Consider the following 22,910-nt stretch of genomic DNA (forward strand, 5'->3'; position numbering starts at 1 on the left):
TTCTTTACACCTTCTCCATGCTTTTGGATTAGGTCCTATCTTTTAAATCACTTAAGACAAACCATTAGTAACATAAGTCTAAAGAATTCAGATTTTTTTTTCTCTTAAAAGTTTGTTTCATTAAAATATTTTGATTCATAAAAAAGGTTCTTCTTCAACAGAAAGTACTTGTGAACTTTTTGGGTTTTGAAAGCCTAAAATTAATCTCAAAACTTTAAGATAAAACATCATGTGATATATATAAGCAACTGGATATGACTATGTGTCTTATGCCACTTCAACATCTATCATAAGATACAACATTAGAACAACTCAATGCAATCCATAAGTACATATATGTACAACTCTTAAAAGATAAAATATCCTAAACATCTAAGTTGATCAATATTATACATAAACTAATCAAAGAAAAAAAGATAAAAATCACATCTTTACATCCATGCATGCCCATCCATGATGTTTCCAAAACAATGGTTCACTTCTTAACTATTTGCTTCCACAAACATAAAGTTCGAGTTCATCATAATCACAATCACGTGCCACAACACATGCAAGGTAACTTTACAAAAACCAACATACTTAAAATAATTTAAAACTCAATAAATAAAACATATTTAAAAAATTTAAAGGTCAAATAATAAAAACATTCAACTAAGATAAAAGAGCACCTCGAGTACAACTATCATGAATCACAATCAATTGTCAACATCATAATTCAACCATTAAATATCATCATCATAAGTTTATTAGTCATTATCACCATGCACACCAAATTAACACAATCATAAAAAATGAACTCTACTCAATGGAGATTCACACTACATGGGCGATCATCATAGGCCCCATCCCTCAACAAGGTACTCATCTTCGACCATTGGAGAGTCTCCTGACTAATCCAACAAAAGAATTGTAGTTTTGTTGAAATAGATAAATATGAATAGTGTCTTACCTCGATCAAGCCCTAACCTTTAGAGGAGTTCATCCACTCATCTATTCTATAGAGTCATTCAGTGTTAGGCCTACATTATTTATAATTTCTAAGAGTAATTATAGTATTTGTGTAATTCTAATTATCATTAACTAACATTGCGTGATTTATTATTTGTATTATTATTTAATTCCCTAAATTTACTCATTCATTATTTATTAATTGAAGATTCATTAGTGATACTTAACTTTTAAAAGCTTTTATACAATCTATTAGTGATAGATCATACCATCTAGGCATCTAGCTTATCGTAGAATGAACATCCACTTGTTCTCTAACCTTATTTGGAGAGGACTATCTTTACAAGTAGGATAGGGTGAAAACGTTCATCAAATCCTGTTAGAGTGCTAAAACTACTCTACTTGTACTCATAAGAAAACACCATTAAAGAACTATAAAGAAAATTAGGAAGAAGATAAAAATAACAACTCATATATTTTTCATTAATGATAAAAGGTAAAGAAGGATACACTTATATAACCCTAAAGGATTTTAATCAATGGATAATAATTATCCAAGTGTCAACATCTCATTATTTATAATAAAAGCAAGAGTACATTACAAATACCTCCCCTGATGTTTATCATATTACACATGTGTCCCTTCTTTTTTTTTTCACATTACTTTGGCCTCCCCTCCCATAACACCATTAATTAACGTTTACATCTTTTTTTTCCAAACCCATATTGCCCTTCTCTATTTCCAACAAACATTGGAACAACCAAACATTGATGCTCTCTACAGAAGGAAGAGTCATGTCGTGCCACGTTGTAGCACAACTCAACGACATCATGGGGTTTGGCGGTGCCACTGGGAAGAGCCTCGCTGATAATTGTGAAATCCGAGTTAATTTGATAGTCAATTTTGGCTAATAATGATTGCAATTTCTTCACTTTACTATTGTTTTTTATGAAATAATGGAGAAATTAACATCTTTGCAATTTTTTGATTATCAAAAGTCAAAAGAAGAAGATTTTAAGTGCTTTAGAAGGAAATTGATGCAAAAATTGGAAGAAAAAGACTTGAACAAAAGTTGGAAGAATTGGACAGCCAGCTCAGCGCGCATGCTTGCTTAGCGACCAACACACACTTAGCGTGAAGAAGGCCCATGAGAAAGCCCAAGGTCGCGCTTAGTGCGAACACCGCGCTAAACGCGTGATAAATCACCATTCCCTCTAAGCCCAGGAGTGCATGCTCAACGTGAAGTCTACATGAAAAGTAAGCTACCTTAGACCTATAAAAAGAGTATGAAGCAGAAGGGAAAGACACATTGAGTCTCAAAGCTCTCTAGGGAAGAAATCCAAAGCCTGAGCCTATTTCATAGGGGAAACCCTCCTTCTTTAGTCATTCCTCCCTTTCTTTCTTCTAGTTATCCAACCCTTCTTCCATCCATATTAGCCCCTGAAGTGTAAAGCCTATCATGGCTATGAGAGACTAAACCCCCATTGTTGGGAGCCTGACATACCAAACTCTTGTAATGTAATTCTGTTCCATTATCTATTCAATGTAATCTTGTTTCTATTGCTCTTCTCTGTGCTTCTCTGTTTATTATGGTTTGATCATCCATATAATGTTTAGGGGATAATGCATTGAAAAATAGTTATTTTCTAAAGAACTGGGGAAATGTATCTAAATAAAATCATTGCTAGAAATAGATTGATATTTGTTTTGCCCAATTCATGCATCTTTAATCTTAATGTGATTTATTAATTTTTATCTTTGCAAAAAAAATTGGGAGAAAAGAATAAATAAGTTAGGCTCTTCATGTGAGAAATCAAAGATAGAATGTCTTAGTAGATGTGGGTAGAAACAAGGATTTCATTAGATAGAGAAAATCATTAACATTGCATTACAAGTAGTTTTGGCATACTAGGCCCTAACATAATCAGATTATGAATTCATCTTTCTACATTTAAATTATTGTTTATTTTTCTTGCTATCTCTTTTTTTTTTTCCTTTTACCCCCAAATTTCACACTTACAATTTCTTATCTCATCTAATTTTTCTAATCGCTTAATAATTGGGTTTGCATCTGTCGTAAACTACCATTCGGCGGGAGGGTGAGGCGAAACAAAATGGTGCATCTTCTCATGAAGAAAATGCACGAAGTTGCCACCAACGTTTATTCGAGAAAAACGTTAGAAAAACCAAAAAGACAGAGGTCTGTGGATTTTGAAAATAAGGGTTTGGGAGTTGTTTACGCACGGGGAAGGTATTAGCACCCCACGCATCCATCACAAGGGACGACAACCTTTAATCGAGTATGCAAAAACGTGACTTCAAAATTATGTATTTCCCTTTTTATATTTTTTATATTTTTTATGTGTTTTCCCTTTTTATATTTTTTATTTTTTTGGGGTCGACAAGGGTGTTGCCCTTGTTCCTACGTATCTTTAGGTGCGATGAGGAATTTAAACCTACATAGTTCTTTAAGTCTGAAAGTTTGTGTATTACATTGATTTTATGTTTTTTGAAAGATTGATTTTAATTGCGAACAAAAGTCATTTAAGGCGTTGGACCTTGAAACGATCTTTTGATTTTTGAAAAGAGAAGAGAATCGTTAAGGCGTTGGACCTTGAAACGATCTCAAGTGATATTTGATAAAAAGAAAATAGTTATGAGTTGGTTTTATCTTGGTTTTTGCTTATTAACCTTCAACCTTTTTTTTAAGATAACTTGCGACACTAATGATCGGTTAAAACTTACTTTACAAAAGAATAGCGATTACCAATGATAAGAGAAGGAGATGAAGATGCATAAAACAATAAAAAGGACCCCCCTAAGGGTACATACATCATGTTCAAATCCTTAAAGACAAACACTAACCGAATGACGAACAAAGAACGAATGAAGAACGATGTAGAAGTCGATTACGGTCGCAATTCGGTAGTGCCTCGGCCTTGTTTTTCTCTTCTTTCTTCTTCTTCTCTCTGATTTCTCTCAATTTCTCTCAATGCTGGACCTTGGAACCCCCCTCTCAGTCCTTCTTCACACCTATTTATAGAAAAACAAGACATTTGGGACAAAGGCAGCTCGCCCAGGCGAGCTGTTGCTTCACTTTGAAGTAACCTTGCTCGTCAGGCGAGCTGGTTACTTCACCATGAAGTTATTTGGTGGCCCAGCCAAGCCAGAGGCTAGCCTGAGCGAGCTAGGGACTAAAAATCTCCCTGAAATGACCCATTTGCCCCTCCCCTTTGGTATCTTTCACAAACTTGATCAAAACATTGAATGATCATCTGTTTTGGACTGTAACTGGCGTTCAACACCATAAGCCGACTAACAAGGATCAAAAGATCAACAAACCAATAGTTCCCGGATGAAATTAGGGTGTGATAGTTGCCCCTCTTTACTTATCTTTTATTGGAAATAAAAGGGAAATAAAGATAAGGACACTAATTTTGTTCGAGCGATCCTGCCATTTGACCGGGCAACTAGCGAAAACCAAGAAAACATGAGGACATTGAAGTTCTATAGAGTAGAAGATATCTGAAGTTCTTTTTTTTATATACATACATACATATATACATACATACATATATATATATATATATATATATATATATATATATATATATATATATATATATATATCTTTTTCTTTTAAAAGCATAGAAACAGAGGACGTCGTGTCCTACGAAGCACAAAGACAAGGACATTGAGTCCTATAAAAGACAAAAGATGTTGAAATCTTTGAAATATAAATAAAGACATTGTAGTTTTTCGAAAGCGTAAATGACTGAAGACATTGAAGTCTTTGAAAAGTAAATGAAGACATTGTCGTCTTTTGAAAGCGTAAATGACTGAAGACATTGAAATTTTTTGAAAAGTAAATGAAGACATTGTCGTCTTTTGAAAGCGTAAATGACTGAAGACATTGAAGTCTTTTGAAATGTAAATGAAGACATTTTCATCTTGAAAGCGTAAATGATTGAAGACATTGAAGTCTTTTGAAAAGTAAATGAAGACATTGTCGTCTTTTGAAAGCGCAAATGACTGAAGACATTGAAGTCTTTTGAAATGTAAATGAATACATTTTCGTCTTAAAAGCGTAAATGACTAAAGACATTGAAGTCTTTTGAAATGTAAATAAAGACATTGTCATCTTTTGAAAGCGTAAATGACTGAAAACATTGAAGTCTTTTGAAATGTAAAGAAGACTGTGATAGTCTTGACAAAAGACATTGAAGTCTTTGAAATGTAAAGAAGGTTGTGATAGTCTTGACGAAAGACATTGAAGTCTTTGAAATGTAAAGAAGACTGTGATATTCTTGACAAAAGACATTGAAGTCTTTGGAATGTAAAGAAGCAGATGACCTTGATTGTCTCTACAAGACAAAAGACTATGATATTCTTTGAAAAGTAAAGGTGGACGACATTGATAGTCTCCGCAAGACAAAAGACTCTAATGGTCTTTGAAAAGTAAAGGAGCATATGACCTTGATTGTTTCTGCAAGACAACAGACTATGATAGTCTTGGAAATGTAAAGACAGATGACATTGATAGTCTCCACACGACAAAAGACTCTGATGGTCTTTGAAAAGTAAAGGTTGATTGTCTCTGCAAGACAACAGACTATGATAGTCTTGGAAATGTAAAGACGGATGGCATTGATAGTCTCCGCACGACAAAAGACTCTTATGGTCTTTGAAAGGTAAAGGAGCAGATGACCTTGATTGTCTCTGCAAGACAAAAGACTTTGATAGTCTTTGAAATGTAAATGACAAAGGACTTTGAGTCCTATGAAAGCATAAAGACAGAGGACTTTGAGTCCTATGAAAGATTAAGACAGAGGACTTTGAGTCCTATGAAAGATAAAGACAGAGGACTTTGAGTCCTATGAAAAATAAAAGCAAGGACTTTGAGTCCTATGAAAGATAAAGACATAGGACTTTGAGTCCTATGTGTTGGATCAAGTGGCCTCAGAATAATTAAGAAGGGGGGGTTGAATTAATTATTCCTAAACCTTTACTAATTAAAAAATTACTCTTCTAAGGCTTTTACTAAGTTGTTAAGAGAATAAGGAGTAGAAGAGAAACTTAACAGAAAGTAAAAGCGGAAATTAAATGCACAGTGGAAATTAAAAAAGTAGGGAAGAAGGAGACAAACACACAAAAGTTTTTATACTGGTTCGACAACAACCCGTGCCTACATCCAATCCCCAAGCGACCTACAGTCCTTGAGATTTCTTTCAACCTTGTAAAAATCCTTTTACAAGCAAAGATCCACAAGGGATGTACCCTCCCTTGTTCTCTTTGAACCTAGTGGATGTACCCTCCACTAGAACTGATCCACAAGAGATGTACCCTCTCTTGTTCTTAGTTAAACCCAAGTAGATGTACCCTCTACTTGTACCACAAAGGATGTATCCTCCAATGTGTTAAGACAAAGATCTTAGGCGGTTAAACCTTTGATACTTTGTGAATGGGGATACAAAAGAATTCTCAGGCGATTAGTCCTTTGAACACTTTTGTATAAGGGAAAGGGAAGAATCAAAAGAATTCTCAGACTGTGTCGTTTTGAATTCTTTGACAAGGAAGAAGGGAGACACAAAAGAATTCAGGAGGTTAGTCCTTTGTTCTTTTGGAAAAGGGAGAAGAGAGACACAAAAAGAATTCAAGCGGTTAGTCCTTGGCGAATTCTTTTTGGCAAAGGGAGAAGAGATGAAAAGAATGAATAACACAAGTTTTCAAGGTTCAGAAAACCAGAAAACTTTGGAAAGCTTTTGGCACAAAGAAGAAGAAGAAGTTCAAAGAGATTCAAGGCTTGTAAAGGATTGTATATAATTGATTGGAAAAGTATATTGAAAAGCAAATCAAAGCCTTGCTTTTATAGACTCTTCATGTCTGGCCAAGAGGACCATTTAGAAGAGTTATAACTTTTAGAAAAACTTAAAAACAATTTGAAAAAGTCAAAAACCTTTTGAAAAGTTACATCTTTTGATTTATTCAGAAACAATTACTGGTAATCGATTACCAAATCAGTGTAATCGATTACACAAGACTTTTATGTGAAAGGATGTGACTCTTCACATTTGAATTTGAATTTCAACGTTGAAAGGCACTAGTAATCAATTACCAAAACATTGTAATCGGTTACAACTTTTTGAAATTAATTGGAACGTTATAAATTCAGTTTGAAAACTTTTTCAAATCCATTTTGCTACTGGTAATCGATTACAATAATCTAGTAATCGATTACCAGAGAGTAAAAACTCTTTGGTAAACATGTTTTGAGAAAAATCCATGTGCTACTCAGTTTTTGAAAAAACCTTTTCATACTTATCTTGATTAAGCTTTTTCTTGATTCTTGAATAGCCTTTTCTTGATTCTTGAATCTTGAGTCTTGAACCTTGATCTCTTGAATCTTGATTCTTGATTCTTGAATTCAACTTTCCTCTTGAATATTGAAGTGTTCTTGATTCTATCTTGAACATCTTGAACTCATTCTTTGATTGACCTTAGAGTTTTTTGTCATCATATTTTTTTATCATCTTTGTTATCATCAAAACATCTTTGAATCACTCTTGATTCATCATGAAGCTTTGCTTCTACACTATGAAAGATAAAGATAGAGGAATTTGAGTCCTATGAAAGATAAAGACATAGGACTTTGAGTCCTATAAAAGATAAAAGTGAGGCGAGGACTTTGAGTCCTATGAAACAAGCCAATAGGTACTAGTACTGAAGGGCTTAACCTTATGAGAAAGCAAGAGGTTGACTCTTTGAGAGGGCTTCTCATCCTAAACTCAAAAGATAGGACATTAGATTTGAGAATTTGGTATATAAAGAGAAATCTATGCACTTATATCCTAACATGATTTTTGGGATGCAGATGCATGAAACCTTCATCTTGAAATGGAGTAAAATGCAAATGGTTTTGAATCATGAAAATTGTGTAATGCTCATTACATTCTTTCCTATTTTTGTAATTTTGATTTGATTTTTTTTCTTTTTGTGGAAAACACAGATTGACTGTCTCTTTTTGAAAGATGTGATAGCTCATGCAACCTCATCCTATCTTTCACAAATCTCTTTGGGGACTCCCTTAGAGTGTATGTTTCGATTTAATCACTTGACAATTTTGGATGATGGCAGTGGAGCTGTTTGACATTTAATCAATCAATTGAAATATTGATCCTAGGGTTCGTCCCATTCCTTTTAAAAACTTTGATTATTCTGCACAGCAAGAAAACATAATGCTTTGGGATCAATCATGCGCCCCACTGAAGGATGGCAATGGATTGTCACACTTTGGTATGTGACCAAGTGAAACTTTCCTGATTTAAGGTCATAGAGTGATGCCAAGGGTCTGTCGATCCCGCTGAAACTTGATGACATGAGCTGATCCCGAAAGAATTTATACAACAAAAGGCCACCCTTGGATTCAAAGGGAATCCTAAGAAGTCTGCATGAGCGACTAACATCAAATGTACCCTACTATCACAATCATCTTTGGGCATTTTCCACGAGCTCCTGGTCGAATGAGTTTTCTTCTCAAATGTATAAGTGCGAAACCTCGAGGATTCTTTATATATATATATATATATATATATATATATATATATATATATTCAACAATCATCAGCATGTACGGGTTTCATTCCAGAATCCCAACTTAAAAGCAAAATCAGTCATTCCTTGATCCACATGGGCTTTATTGGGCTTGTAACGTGGTTAGGGGTAAGAGAGCTATGAAAGAAAAGATCAGAGAGGCTCAAAGAGTGTTTAAGGGCTATATTGAGTAGGAACTTGAGAGTCTTGCTTGTACTTTATTCATTTCAACTTTTGAGTTGGACTCTACTCCTTTTGTCTTATACATTAATCCTTATTGCACTTTTTGTGTCTTCCTTGTAAAATCTAGAGATCTTTTGTCTTTTTTTTTCTTCACTCGCCTTTGGCGGATGTTATTTTGTTTTTTTTGCTCAACTTCATGCATGTGTTGTTTGCATTGCTCTTCTCGCCAGTTTAGTGGTGGTTCCCACTCAGGGTTTCTATTTTGCTTTTGCTGTTTTTTTTTTTGTTTTTTAGAAAACAAATATACTCTGGCTCGGAGGGGGTAGCAAAGGATAAACTAGTGTTTGAGATGTTGAAACATGGCCATGTGTCATTTCAAATCTTGACTTAGATCCTTTCGCAGTTTGGATTTTGGGACAAAACCTTAATAACACGCCCTTGATTGTTTTTTTTATATCAACCCTAATTTTTGCTTAGGCCGCCCTTTTGGGTTTTCAACTTATTGGGTGAGAACTTATAATTTGCCTCTAGGTTTGCCTGAGGCTCATGTATAGTGTCTCTCATTGCCCTAGTGTAGGGCTCTGAGGTATCCATTGTTGTCTTTTGTCATGACCTTGTAGCAAGGAAAAATGAAAGAAACTGTGTAGATTCTCGAAAATGAATTTTCAAGGACGAGAAACATTTAAAGGATTTTCAATTGATAGATTAAGTTGAACGACTCCTTTTCTTGATAACTCACTTTTCTCTCTAAAAGACAACTTTTAGGAATGATAAAATGAGGTCATATGAATGTTTGTACTTCTTATTTTGATTTAAAAAACAATCAATCAAACGTTCTTTTTCTTCTTTTATACTTTTCGTTTATGGCACCCCTACCAAACGTATAGAACGAGTAGTATCTGATTGAACAGACTTGGAGATCAACTCAGGAGCGCAAGTCACTTGAGCAAAGAAACCAATGGCTTACATTCACATTCTAGTGAAAGTTAAATAAGCAAAGATGTAATCATGAGAGAATGAGATAAGGACATCAAATTTATCCATATTATTAGCATTGTGACTATTGTTTACAGTAATGGCATCAACTTGAAAATCCTAATGAGTCATTGGAGACATCTAACAACAACCTTCAAATTGCCCCATGCATAGTAGTGCTTGCCAATGTCAGAATTCACAAGCATTTATCCTCCTCAAATTTTAGCCAGCCTGCATCAATAAGATTTTGCACCTTATGTTTCAGGGTCATACAATGCTCAATGGAATGTCCCAGAACTTCTCCATGATAAACACATGTTGCGTTCGAGTTGTATCCTCAGAAAAATGGAGGTTAGGGAACCTTGGCCGGGGTTATGGCTACCATTGCATTATTGAGTAGATATAGGAGTAAGTTAGCATATGACACCAGAATTGGGGTGAATTCTTCAAGCTTCTTTGTTGGAAAATCCCTTCTCTGGTTGGTGTTAAGGGTGGTGTTTGGTATTGGATGATTTAGGGGTGGCCTTTGTGGATGATTGAGTGTTCTTGGTTGATAGGGTGGTGGGTAATGAGAAGGGCTAATATTGGCTGAGTATTGATATTGTTGAGTTGGTGGGAAATTTGACCATGTAGGAGCGACAGTGACAGCATGGGTTCGTCCCTTCTTCTCATTTTCTCCATTTGCCCAGGCTTCCTATTCACCAAAGCAGGATAATCAAATTTGCCTCTTCTCAAACCCACTTCGATCCTTTCGCTGGCGAAAACTAAATTGGCAAAGCTTGAAGGTGTGTAACCCACCATCTTCTCATAGTAGAACACTGGTATCGTGTCCACTATCATTGTTATCATCTCCTTCTCCGTCATTGGGGGTGCTACTTGAGCTGCCAGATCCCTCCACCTTTGGGCGTATTCTTTGAAAGATTCATACTCTTTTTTACACATGTTCTGCGGCTGCATCCTATCCGGAGCCATATCAGAATTATACTGATACTACCTAATGAAGGCAACCATTAGGTCCTTCCAAGAATGGACTCGGGAAGGTTCCAAATTAGTATACCAGGTGACGGCTGCCCCAGTAATACTTTCCTGGAAGAAATACATCAACAATTTTTCATCTTTCGCGTATGCCCCCATTTTTCTGCTGTACATCTTCAGGTAATTCTTGGGGCAAGTAGTCCCCTTGTACTTATCGAAATTTGGCACCTTGAACTTCGGAGGACAACGACATCGGGCATTATGCACAGTTCTGCCACGTCAGGAAAGGCATAATCCCCGCCTCCTTCAATAGCCCTCAACCTTTCCTCTATATGATCAAATTTCTCCCTTTCTCCCCTGACAGGAGGCAATCTTTCCAATGCAAAATGCTAGAGTTGTGGTTGTGGGCGATACTGAGGGCCCTCCAAAGTGTTTGGTAGGGGTACATGTTTCACCTGTTTACAACTACGAAATTTATCAGCAAGTGTACTGAGTCACACAAGTAGTATAAAACGGTAAGACCGAGTATCGTATCCACAGGGAGTTTGTTTCATTCATAAAAATGTTCATTTAATGAGTAGACATTTGTATAACATCATGAAATGGAAATAAAAATAGGATATAGTTGAAACTCTAGAGATAACTACAAAATTAACTAAGTAAATGCGAAAGATAAATAGATGATTAAAACGTTGGGTCCTTCTACTGAGTAACTTGATACAATTAAGGGTTTTTCTCTATCTAATGTTGTTTATGTGTTCTATGTTGAGGACAATTATCCCAAACACCGATGTCTCGTGTGAATGGGCTAATTCTAATTAAACTCCATTCTCAGATCCCTCTTCGAACTTAGCCTAACCGAACAAGATTAAGATCACAACATATTAAAAACTAGAGTCCCTGCACTCCGTGTCCAGACAATACAATTATCTAGCCTTGCTCTATCCAGTTCCAAGGATTCAAAACATTTCCTAATACTAAAAATCCTAACTTTACACACAAATGGATGATCAGACCAAAAGCATGAAGGAATTAAGTGCAGAAAGAAGCAATGAACACATCAAAACAACATTCAATAGATATTAAAGAGTATTTACATCAAGGCTCAGTAGAAATTCCCAACCAAGAACTTAGCCTTTCATCGCAAGGAAACACCTTTCAATTACAATAGGAGGCTTTGGAAGCAAAATTCAAATTACACAGTGGTTGGGATGTCTCCTCCACCTCTTGGAACCTAGAAATTACTCCTAATCCTAAAATCCTCTTGAAAGTTGAGGTTTTTGGCTTCCTTGCTCTGTTTTTGCGCCTCTGTTTTGCTCTCTATGCTCTTGGATATCTCCCCCTTGATTTTTCCAACTTCAGCCTTTAAAGGGCTTTCTGACCTCGAAGGCTCGCTTAACGCCATTTTCACGCTAAGCGCGAGTTAGTAATTTTTCGCTGAGGGCCAGAAGGACAAACTACTTGCTGGGTGAGCTGATGGCACACTGAACGTGTGCATGCATGGCAGATTCTTTTCCAAATTCTCCTCACTCGCTAAGCGGGCTGATGTCTCGCTTAGCAGATGTTGCTCGCTAAGCGCATATGCCTCGCTTAGCGAGACACCAACTACAACAACCTTTTATTTCTTCATCTTTTCACCTGAAACTGAAGTTGAAAACTCATTAACTCACATTGATGGGCATATCTACTGCATAAAAATCAAACTAAACCTAGAAATATATACAAACCTACAAAAAGAACCATAAATTGGGGAAAAAATATGATTTTCATAAAGCTTTTCATCACAAAAGTTAGTCGTAAATTGTTAGGACTTTGGCAAGTGCACCAAATCGTGACAAGTAGTAAAGCTCGGAAGTCCGAGTGTCGTGTCCGCAGGGATTTTATTGCACTTATTCAATACCTCTCAATTTGTAAGTGGGAGTAAAGTAGTAAAGTAGGAATGAAAGTAGGAATAGAAACGAGTGCAATTACTAAAACAAATAAGTAAAAGGGAAAACAATTGATAGAAATGCCAAGACTAGACAAACCCAATTGGCCTACGATGCATGTAAGTATGATATTCATTACCAATGAAATGGTGTTAGTTCTACCCACATCTGTTGACTACTTGCCCCTGATGCCTCACGTTGGCAAGCCTATTTTAACTACCTATCTCCCAAATGCCTTTGCGAAGATTCAATAATTAAAATGCGTTAAGATTAAGTTCTAGATGTTGCTTAGATGCATGGGCAGTGAGTTATCATTCTATGCCTAGTAATGCTAACCCAATGATTCTTTTCTTTAGATGTTCTATTAGGTGTTACCCTTTCCCAAGCGTATAACCCCTAAAACTGATGCATGCATTGAATCTTAAATATTATTGAGAATTACCCTCTCCCGAGCGATTAAAACCCAAAAAGAGATCTAAGAATGAATGCAAGAATAAAAGAAAAGAAATAGAACAGAAAAACCTGGAATAAATTCCTTTGCATTGATAACTGTTGAAGCTCATTGTACATCGTTGGCTTTTTAGGCCTGCCAGGCCCTAGCTAGGGGTTTAGCCACTCATGGCCATTGAGGGCTTACAACTGGGAATGAAAGAAAGCTAGGCTAACAAAACAAAGAATGTAGAGAGGGAAGAGAACTCAGGCTTGAAGTATTGAGAGTGATGTTCTGAGATGGGATGATATTTCCTTGGGACTGCCTCTCTATTTATAGTGGCTGTAGTGGGCTTACGGGCCTTCGTAGTCGCGCTCAGCGCCACACCTAGCGCTTAGCGCGTTCAGATCGCGCGCTGGGCGCGCCATGTACACTGGGCCTGTGCTTCTGTTGGATCGGGCGCTGGGCGCCTAGCTGGGCTTAGCGCGCGCAACGGTTTCCACCTTCGTGCTTAACGCCACGCTCAGCGCCTGCAGTTAGCTGCACGCTTAGCGCCTGGTGCGCGCTGAGCGCCCCTATTGGATTGGGCCTGCTTCAGAATTTCTTTTTTTTTTTTCTTCCTTTCTGTGCCACTTTTGCTAAATGCAACCTTATTTTTTGTATCTGCAACCAGAAATTCAATTTAAATTAATTTTCTCACTTTTAATTACAAATAACTGCTAAATAATTAATTTTAAGCCAAAATTTGACTATTTAACTCCTATAAATTCACACTTATTTAGCAGTTATCAAAATCCCCCAAATTAAACTTTGCTTGTCCCCAAGCAAACTAAGAATAGAAATAATTTCCAAACAAGTTCTGAGTGTTTCAACGCTATCAATGGCCTTAGTTCCTCCTTCTTCCAGTGGTCCTTTCCGCATCTGTCAACATCTCAAAATGAAAGCATAAAACACACAAGTGGTTAGTTAGTCCTTTGGAATCTTGATCAAATCTGGCTTGCCTTACTTTCCTCACAAGGCTGGTGTTTTCCTCTGCTCACAAGTGTATGGTTTAGTGTCTGCAATTTCTAACAACCTGCAAGTAAGATTCCAAAGTTTTGCATTTCCTCTCAAGTACAATTATCTTTAGTTACCTTCAGGTGGATCACTAAGGACTTTATCGGCTTGTATTGGGGCTTGGCTTAAAAAATATTGTTTTTTCTTGAAGATTAAAAGTAGGATTAAGAGAGCAAAAATTTCTAATACTTTCGATGCCTTTTTCTTAACCCTTTTATTTCCCCGCAACACTTTTCTTTTGACACCTCTCTTGCTCTTTGTTTCTGCCCTTTATTTTACTCATGATGATTTTTTTTTTCTGGAATAAACTGGGCTTCTAATTTGTGAGAGGTGTCTTACTACGTGTTGTACTATTGTCTTAGCTACCTATTTTCCAAAATCCCCCAAATTAAGACCTTTATAACCCATTTTTGCTCTCTTATCATCCTAAAGGGTAGGACTTATCATTTTATTGGCTCAAGGGTTAATTTGGAATGATATATAGGCTCAATCATGGGTGCAAAGGGGAAAAAAACTGATGTCGGGTTGGCTTTTTGGCTAAGTAGCTAGGTATAACAAACATGGCCTTGATCATATCCACCTTAAGTAACTATTCTAACAATCCAAGAGTGATGCAAAACCAGGAACTTAAAAACAAGCGTTTTCTCTCACAATTAAGTTCACACTCTCACCGGAATTAAAACAAGTATACGGCATACCAGTTATGACCTTGTTCCATCAGACTATCCTTCCCACCTTGTGCTATTCATGTTCCATTTCCTGACCTGACTCGTGCTTCCAGAACCAATGTTTCCAGGGACTAGTGGCATCTCAAGTGTTTCAACCTTTTAGAATAAGCTCAAAAATTATGACTGCTCAAGTTATCATGCAATTATTATTCAGAAAACAAATGCTAAATCTCTCATGTTATTACTACTGCTTCTTTTTAATACCTAAACAGACCACAAAACACAAAAGAAAACAAAACATAAAAGAAACATCAGAACATAAAAGGGAAACATCAAGAAAAATCAACTGCCTCCGCCCAAGTCCGCCCATGGGCCCAGTCAGCAGTGGCTAAGTCAGCAATGAGGTCCTCATCGACTGCAGGATCCTCAGCGGCTCCAGAAGGCTCTTCCCCCCTGTCAGTGGAGGGCTGGTCTCCTGGCCAGGCGACTCGCTGACGATAGGCCTCTGGAGTGGTGAGCGGGGGGTCCATCTGCAGGTGTAGGGACAGCCTATGCATATTCTCCATGATGAGCTGCTGTCCAACGTGAAGGGACCTCAGCATCTGCCCATGCATGTCCATGGATGCTGAGGTGAAAGCAGGTGGATGTTGCGGTCGCTGGGATGGCTGAGACGGAGACTGGGTAGGGAGAGGGGCCTCGGGAGCTGATGCTGAAGCTCTGGTACGTGTGCGGCGAGGCCCAGGGAACGTGATCGATGGGTCGGCGGGGTTCCAGTAGTTCTTCTTCACATAAGCTAGGTTGATCGCAGGGCTGAGTGACTCAAAGATCAGGGTATCAGAAACCACCCCCTGAATGTCACACAGCGCTGTAATCAACGCTGGGAACCCGAGCCTCAAGGTGCTGGACTGGGCAATCTGGCTGATCTGCTGTGATATAAAGCTGCCCACATCCATGTCCATGCGGCTCACCAAACCGTAGATCAAGTGGGCCCTGTCAAGATTAACATCAGAAGTATGAGAAGTGGGCGCAAGATCGTAGTAAGAAAGGACACTCCATGTCTGAGCAAGTGTCGTCATGTCCTTCCTCAGGAGCTTCCAGGGGAGACCATCAGCATTAAGGACAAAGCGCCCCCCTGGAGTGCACAGTGTGGCCGCGATGGTGTCAGGATCGGGGTGAGTGCTGAGGTATCTGGTGTATGCTGTATACTCCTCCCCGTCCTCCAAAATAACTGGGGTGTCGAGGAAGTCGTTAATGGTGTCAGCATCAAAACGAACGACCTGTCCTCGCACCCTGCAGAATCATGGACTGTGGTCCTCTGGATCATAAAGGTTCGAATAGAACTCTTTCACCAGAGCCACGTCAATCCGCTTCTCCGGAAGGTGAGTCAGCACCTGGTCCCATCTGCGCCTCCTGAGTTCCTGGAGGAACTCGTCAAACATCCCGGGTCCCAGTTCAACATTCCTCTCCGGAAGGATGTTCCGGAGCTGAATGTTGTCTTGGTACCTGTGCCAAGCAATCTCAGATGTGAAGCGGGAAGTGTCCCAGTTGGACGCTTCCCCTGGTGTGGGCACGGCACGGCGCTTGCGAGAAGCCATCTGCAACAAAACAAAGTCCACAAAAAAACAGCAAACAGATTGCAGTTAGTAATTAGTGGGGGTGCGAAAAGTAAACAAATTAGGGGTGAAAATAGTAAAGAAGGGGGTGCAGAAAGTAAAGAAGAAGGGGGGTGAAGTTAGAAGGAAGGGGGGTGTGAAAAGCAAAGCAGAAGGGCTTTTGGACCCCGAGGCCCAGCCCCGCGCTTGGCGCGCCTCCCTGCAGCTGCTGCTGGCACGCGCTTAGCGCCACTCGCACTCGCTTAGCGCGTTCACTGATACAGTTGAGCGCGCTTAGCGCGACAGTGCGGCTAAGCGAGCGCTTCGTGGTAGCTCCTGTGTCTTGCAGCGGCTGAGCGCGCTCCTCGTGTTGTTCTTCACTTGGTTTGCTCCCGCTAAGCCTATGCGCAAGGCTTAGCGTGATGATACCTGCAGATTAGGTTAACCTATGTTCAAAACCATGTCTTACCTATGAAATCCGCGTGAAATAGCACAGGGACACAGATATCGGCAAGTAGAGAAAGAGAGAATGCAGAGAGGAAAGGAGAGGGCGTAAGAAAAGGAAAAAAGAGAATGTGGGCTTCTGAAATAAAAACCCCTGGGAGGCAACTGAGGGGTTGGGGAGTTTCGAAAACTCCCCAGAATTTATGGCATTCGCGCTTAGCGCGTCTGGGCGCTGAGTGCACCAAGGAAAAACGTCCCTTGGTTGCCCCTCAGTTTCAAAATTTAAATTTTAAATCTTACCTAGGCGCTTAGCGCGACGTCGGGCACTAAGCGCGTGACTTCGTGCAGCCCACTGGACTTCTGCTCTTAGCACCCCTCCTTTTGCTGTCTGTACCTGTGGACCTTTGCTTTTCGTACCCCCTGTTTGCTATTCACACTTGCTGGGCCTTTTTTTTTTTTTTTTTTTTTTTTTTTTTTTTTACACAAAAACAAAATACTACAACTTTACACTAAATGTTGGGTTGCCTCCCAACCAGCGCTTAGTTTATTGTCCTTAGCTAGACAGTAGGCTCTCTCAAGGATCATTTAAATAGATAATGGTCGTCAATCGCTCTAATTGTCCTCCGTTATACGGCTTTAAGCGCTGGCCATTGACGATCCATTTCTTCTCGAAGCTCCCTTCTCTAGGGTCCACCAATTCCACTGCTCCATGAGGTCTAACTTCTTTTATGATAAAAGGCCCAGACCACTTGGATTTCAGCTTACCTGGAAACAGCCTTAGTCTTGAGTTAAAGAGCAATACCTGCTGTCCTGGCTGGAATTCTCTCCTCTGTAATTTCTTATCATGATATGTCTTTGTTCTTTCCTTGTAAATTCTGGACGATTCATAGGCATTCAGTCTCATCTCTTCTAACTCCTGAAGCTGCAATTTCCTCTTTTCTCCGCATGCATTTTTGTCAAAGTTAAGCAATCGGAGAGCCCAATATGCTTTGTGCTCCAACTCCACTGGTAAATGGCATGACTTCCCATACACTAGCTGGAACGGTGATAAGCCGATGGGGGTCTTGAACGCTGTCCTATAGGCCCAGAGAGTATCATCGAGCTTCAAGGCCCAATCCTTTCTGGATGATGCAACTGTCTTCTCAAGGATTCGCTTGAGCTCCCTGTTAGAGATTTCTGCTTGGCCATTCGTCTGAGGATGATAAGGTGTGGCCACCTTATGTCGGACATTATAGTGCTCCAGGACTTTCTTCAACTGATTGTTGCAGAAATGTGTTCCTCCATCACTGATCAAGGCTCGTGGGACTCCAAAGCGGGAGAAAATGTTCTTCTTTAGAAACTTGATTACAACCCTGGCATCGTCCTTCGGCGTAGCTATGGCCTCCACCCACTTGGAGACATAGTCAACTGCTACCAAGATGTAAATATTCCCGTATGACGAAGGCAGGGGTCCCATGAAGTCTATGCCCCAACAGTCAAAGATTTCCACCTCCATGATGTTCTGCAACGGCATCTCATTTCTCCGTGATATCCCCCCTGTTCTCTGGCATCTATCACAACAACGCACAAACTCGTAAGCATCTTTAAAAAGAGAGGGCCAGAAAAAACCTGATTGTAACACTTTTGCTGCTGTTCTGTCCCCGCTATGATGTCCGCCGTATGATGAACTGTGACAGTGCCAAAGAATGCTTCGTGCTTCTTCCTTTGTGACACATCTTCTCAATACATTATCTGCCCCTGCTTTGAACAAGTGGGGGTCATCCCAAACATAGAAGCGTGTGTCGTGTAGGAACTTCTTCCTCTGATTCCAAGTGTACTCCTCTGGAATGACTCCCGTGGCTTTGTAGTTTGCCATGTCTGCAAACTAAGGTCTGGTGGTAACCTGCAAAAGAAACTCATCAGGAAATTCATCTCTTACCTCAGGCTCTTCCTTAGTGACTTCTTCATTCTTTAACCGAGATAAGTGATCGGCTACCACATTCTCGGATCCTCTCTTATCCTTAATGATGATGTCAAATTCCTGCAATAAGAGGACCCATCTAATCAACCTTGGCTTCGAATCGGTCTTGGCGAGCAGGTGCTTGATGGCAGCATGATCTGTGAAAATGGTGACCTTCGATCCTATCAAGTATGATCTGAACTTCTCCAAGGCAAAGACAACAGCTAGCATTTCCTTCTCCGTGGTGGCATAGTTCAACTGTGCTTCATTTAGGACCCTGCTAGCATAATAAATAGCATGAAATACCTTATCGTGTCTCTGTCCAAGGACTGCTCCTATGGCATAATCACTGGCATCGCACATCAGCTCAAAGTCTTTACTCCAGTCGGGTGCAATCATCACAGGTGCAGTAGTAAACTTGTCTTTCAGTGTCTGAAATGCTGCTGAACATTCTTCATCAAACTTGAAGGCCACATCTTTATTCAGCAGGTTGCTTAGGGGTCTAGCAATCTTTGAAAAATCCTTGATGAATCTCCTGTAGAACCCTGCATGCCCCAAGAAACTTCGGACACCTTTAACATTCAGTGGTGGTGGCAGCTTCTCTATAACCTCTATCTTTGCCCGGTCAACTTCAATCCCTCTAGCTGAGATCTTGTGGCCCATGACTATGCCTTCTCGGACCATGAAATGACACTTCTCCCAATTCAGGACTAGATTAGTCTCTACGCACCTCTGAAGTACCATCTCTAGGTTCCTCAAGCAACTATCGAATGAGGATCCGAAAACCGAGAAGTCATCCATGAACACTTCGATGCTTTTCTCCACCATGTCTGAAAAAATGGCCAGCATGCACCTCTGAAATGTGGCTGGTGCATTACATAACCCGAATGGCATCCTTCTGTAAGCAAAGACGCCAAAAGGGCATGTGAAGGCCGTCTTCTCCTGGTCTCTAGGGTCCACCGCAATCTGATTATATCCTGAGTATCCATCCAAAAAACAATAATACGCCTGCCCTGCAAGTCTCTCCAGCATCTGATCCATGAACGGTAGAGGGAAGTGGTCCTTTCGGGTGGCCTCATTCAGCTTGCGATAGTCGATGCACATTCGCCAGCCCGTGACAGTCCTTGTTGGTATCAGGTCATTCTTCTCATTCCGCACCACTGTCATTCCACCTTTCTTGGGAACCACCTGTACTGGGCTTACCCAAGCAGTATCAGAGATGGGGTATATGAGTCCCGCCTCCAAGAGCTTGAGTACCTCCTTTCTGACCTCTTCCTTCATTGTCGGATTTAGCCTTCTCTGGGGTTGCCGGATTGGCTTGTAATCCTCTTCCATCATTATCCTGTGCATGCAATAAGCAGGGCTGATTCCCTTGAGATCCGATATATGCCATCCAATAGCTTCCCTGTGTCTCTTGAGGATACCTACTAACCTGTTTTCTTCTTCTATTGTGAGTGCATTGCTGATTACGACAGGCTTGTCTTCCTCCAAGAACACATACTTTAGGTGATCTGGCAATATCTTCAACTCTACCTTCTTCTTCTCGGACGGAACTTTCTCTTGTAGCTTCTCAAACTTGGCTTCTCCCTCCGGAATACTGTCTTGTCGATCCAAGTCTTCCAAGCAAGCCTTTAGATCTTCCTCTTCTTCACTGGTCAGACAGTCCAAAGCATTAACCATTGCTTTCTCCAGTGAAGACTGTGGTGTCTCGAGAATACTGACATCCTCCTTATCAATCTCTTCTACTCTGAAACACTTCCAACCTTCCTATGGATACTTCATTGCTTTGAAGAGGTCGAAGGTGATCTTCTGGTTGTCAATACTCAGCTCCAAGTTCCCATTCCCCATATCCACCACACAGTTGGCAGTCAGCATGAATGGTCTGCCTAAAATGAGGGGAATGTCTGCGTCTTCTTCGATATCCATGATCACAAAGTCCACCGGGAAAGTAAAGTGGCGGACCTTGACTAGGACATCTTCTACCACCCCGTAAGGTCGTGTAATCGAACGGTCTTCTAGCTGAAGTGTCATCTTGGTAGGATCGATCTTCAGATTCCCAATTCTTTTGCACATTGACAAGGGCATCAGATTGATGCTTGCTCCTAAGTCAATGAGGGCCTTATTCACTGTCTCCTTCCCTATGGTGCATGGGATGGTAACACTTCCGGGATCCTTAAACTTCTTGGGTAGCTTCCTCTGTATTATAGCGCTGCAGTTACCCCCTACCACAATGTTCTCATTGTCTATGTACTTCCCCTTCTTGGTGAGGATGTCCTTCATAAATTTGGAGTAGAGGGGCATCTGCTGTAAGGCTTCCCCGAATGGCATAGTGATCTCCAGCCCTTTGAATATTTCCAAGAAACGCTTGAAGTAGCGTTCCTTGTTCTTCTTGGTGGGCACCACAGGATATGGGAGATCTTGTGGTAGGGCTGGTGGTTCTTCTTTCCTGGCTTCCCGTGCTTTCTAGCTCTTGGTTTTAGGTGGTGATGCCACCTTCTCTTCTACTTCTGTCCTATCCTCCTGTGTCTCTGTCTTATCTTCCTTTGTCTGGTCTTCTTCCTCAACCTTACCTTCCTCTTGTGCTTTCCTCTGCCCTCGAGTTAGCACAGCCTTGCATTCTTCCTTTGGATTCTTCTCTGTGTTAGCCCCGAAAGTTCTAGTGGGCCTTTCAGCTTTGTCTTGTGCCAATTGGCCCATTTGAACTTCCAGGTTCCGAATGGCTGCATCCGTGCTCTTCTGATGGGACCGTGTCTCCTGGATGAATTGTAGCAAGAGCTCTTCTATGTTGGTGGGCTTGTCTTGCTGATTGGGGCCCTGGCTAGGATGCTGGTATGGCGGTTGGTATGGTTGTTGATTCCTCTGCTCCTTGTACTGATTTCCCTGATTCCTCCACCCTGAACCTTGCGTGAAGTTCCTTCCTTGATTGAATCCTGGTGGCCCATGATTGAATCCTGCTCCCCCTTGGTGGAATCCAGATGAGTTCCCCTGGTTATAACCCTGATATCCGCGATTTGGTACGCCCATATAGTTTACTTCTCGAGAAGTATCCTGTTGGCTTACACACTGTCCAGGCTCATGGGTTCCTCCGCATGTGGGGCATCCTTCTACCTGCAAAACAGAAGAGTGGGAAGAACTTACCGCTTGTAACTGTTGAGGTAGTTTGCTGAGGGTTTCGGTAAGGGCTTCAATCTGCCTCGTCAACAGCTTATTCTGTGCCAATGTCGCGTCTTGCGTGCCAAGTTCCAAAAGGCTTCTTTTTGTAGGCACATAGCTTCGATCACGAAGGATTGCTTGATCACTGGCCGCCATGTTCTCGATGAGCTCCATTGCTTCCTCCGGAGTCTTCAACTTGATTTTTCCCCCTGCGGACGCGTCTAGTAGCTGTTTCGAGTGGGGCCGCAAGCCATCGATGAATATATTCAGTTGTACCGGCTCGCTATATCCGTGTGTCGGTGTCTTTCGTAACAGCCCGTGGAAACGGTCTAGTGCTTCGCTGAGGGACTCATTCGGAAATTGGTGGAAGGAGGAAATCTCCATTTTCCCTTCGGCGGTCTTCGACTCTGGGAAGTATTTCTTTAAAAACTTTTCCACCACTTCTTCCCAGGTTCTTAAGCTGTTGCCTTTGAAAGAGTGCAACCATCGTTTTGCCTCTCCTGCTAGAGAAAAGGAGAAGAGGTTAAGGCGTACCGCATCTTCTGGGACTCCAGCGATCTTTACAGTGTTGCATATTTCAATGTATGAGGCAAGGTGAGCATATGGATCTTCGCTTGGAAGACCATGGAAGAGATTCCCTTGAATAAGCTGGATAAGGGAATGCGGGTAGGAGATATTTGCTGCTTGCACCTCCGGTCTTGCAATACTTGTGAAGAACTGAGGAGTAGCGGTGTTGGAGAAGTCTTCTAAGGTGACTCTTCGTGCCTGTTCCCCGTCCATTTCAGCGTGATGTGGAGAGAGAGGAGGTGATGTGTGACTGCTTCCTTCGGTGTCCTGTTCCCTTCTTCTTCTTGCAGCGTTGTTACGCCGACAAGTGGCTTCGATTTCCAAGTTGATAAGGACCACGTCTCCAGATGCAATCCTAAGTCGCATAAAAACAAGAAGGCACTACCCGTGCAATTATAGAGGAAAGAAAGAAAGAATAGAAGTAAAGAGAAAATACTGATAAAGTAAGCCAAGAAAAGAAG

General features: G+C 40.5%; 1 protein-coding gene across 1 annotated transcript; it reads right to left on the reverse strand.

Moving 5' to 3' along the window:
- Positions 1–20,496: 20,496 nt before the first annotated feature.
- On the reverse strand, positions 20,497–21,057 carry LOC100794294 (uncharacterized). Its single transcript, XM_006592976.1, has one exon. The coding sequence runs from the start codon at positions 21,055–21,057 to the stop codon at positions 20,497–20,499; it is 561 nt and encodes a 186-aa protein (XP_006593039.1).
- Positions 21,058–22,910: the final 1,853 nt, after the last annotated feature.

This window comes from Glycine max, chromosome 12, assembly GCF_000004515.6.
Source record: "Glycine max cultivar Williams 82 chromosome 12, Glycine_max_v4.0, whole genome shotgun sequence".
NCBI lineage: Eukaryota > Viridiplantae > Streptophyta > Magnoliopsida > Fabales > Fabaceae > Glycine > Glycine max.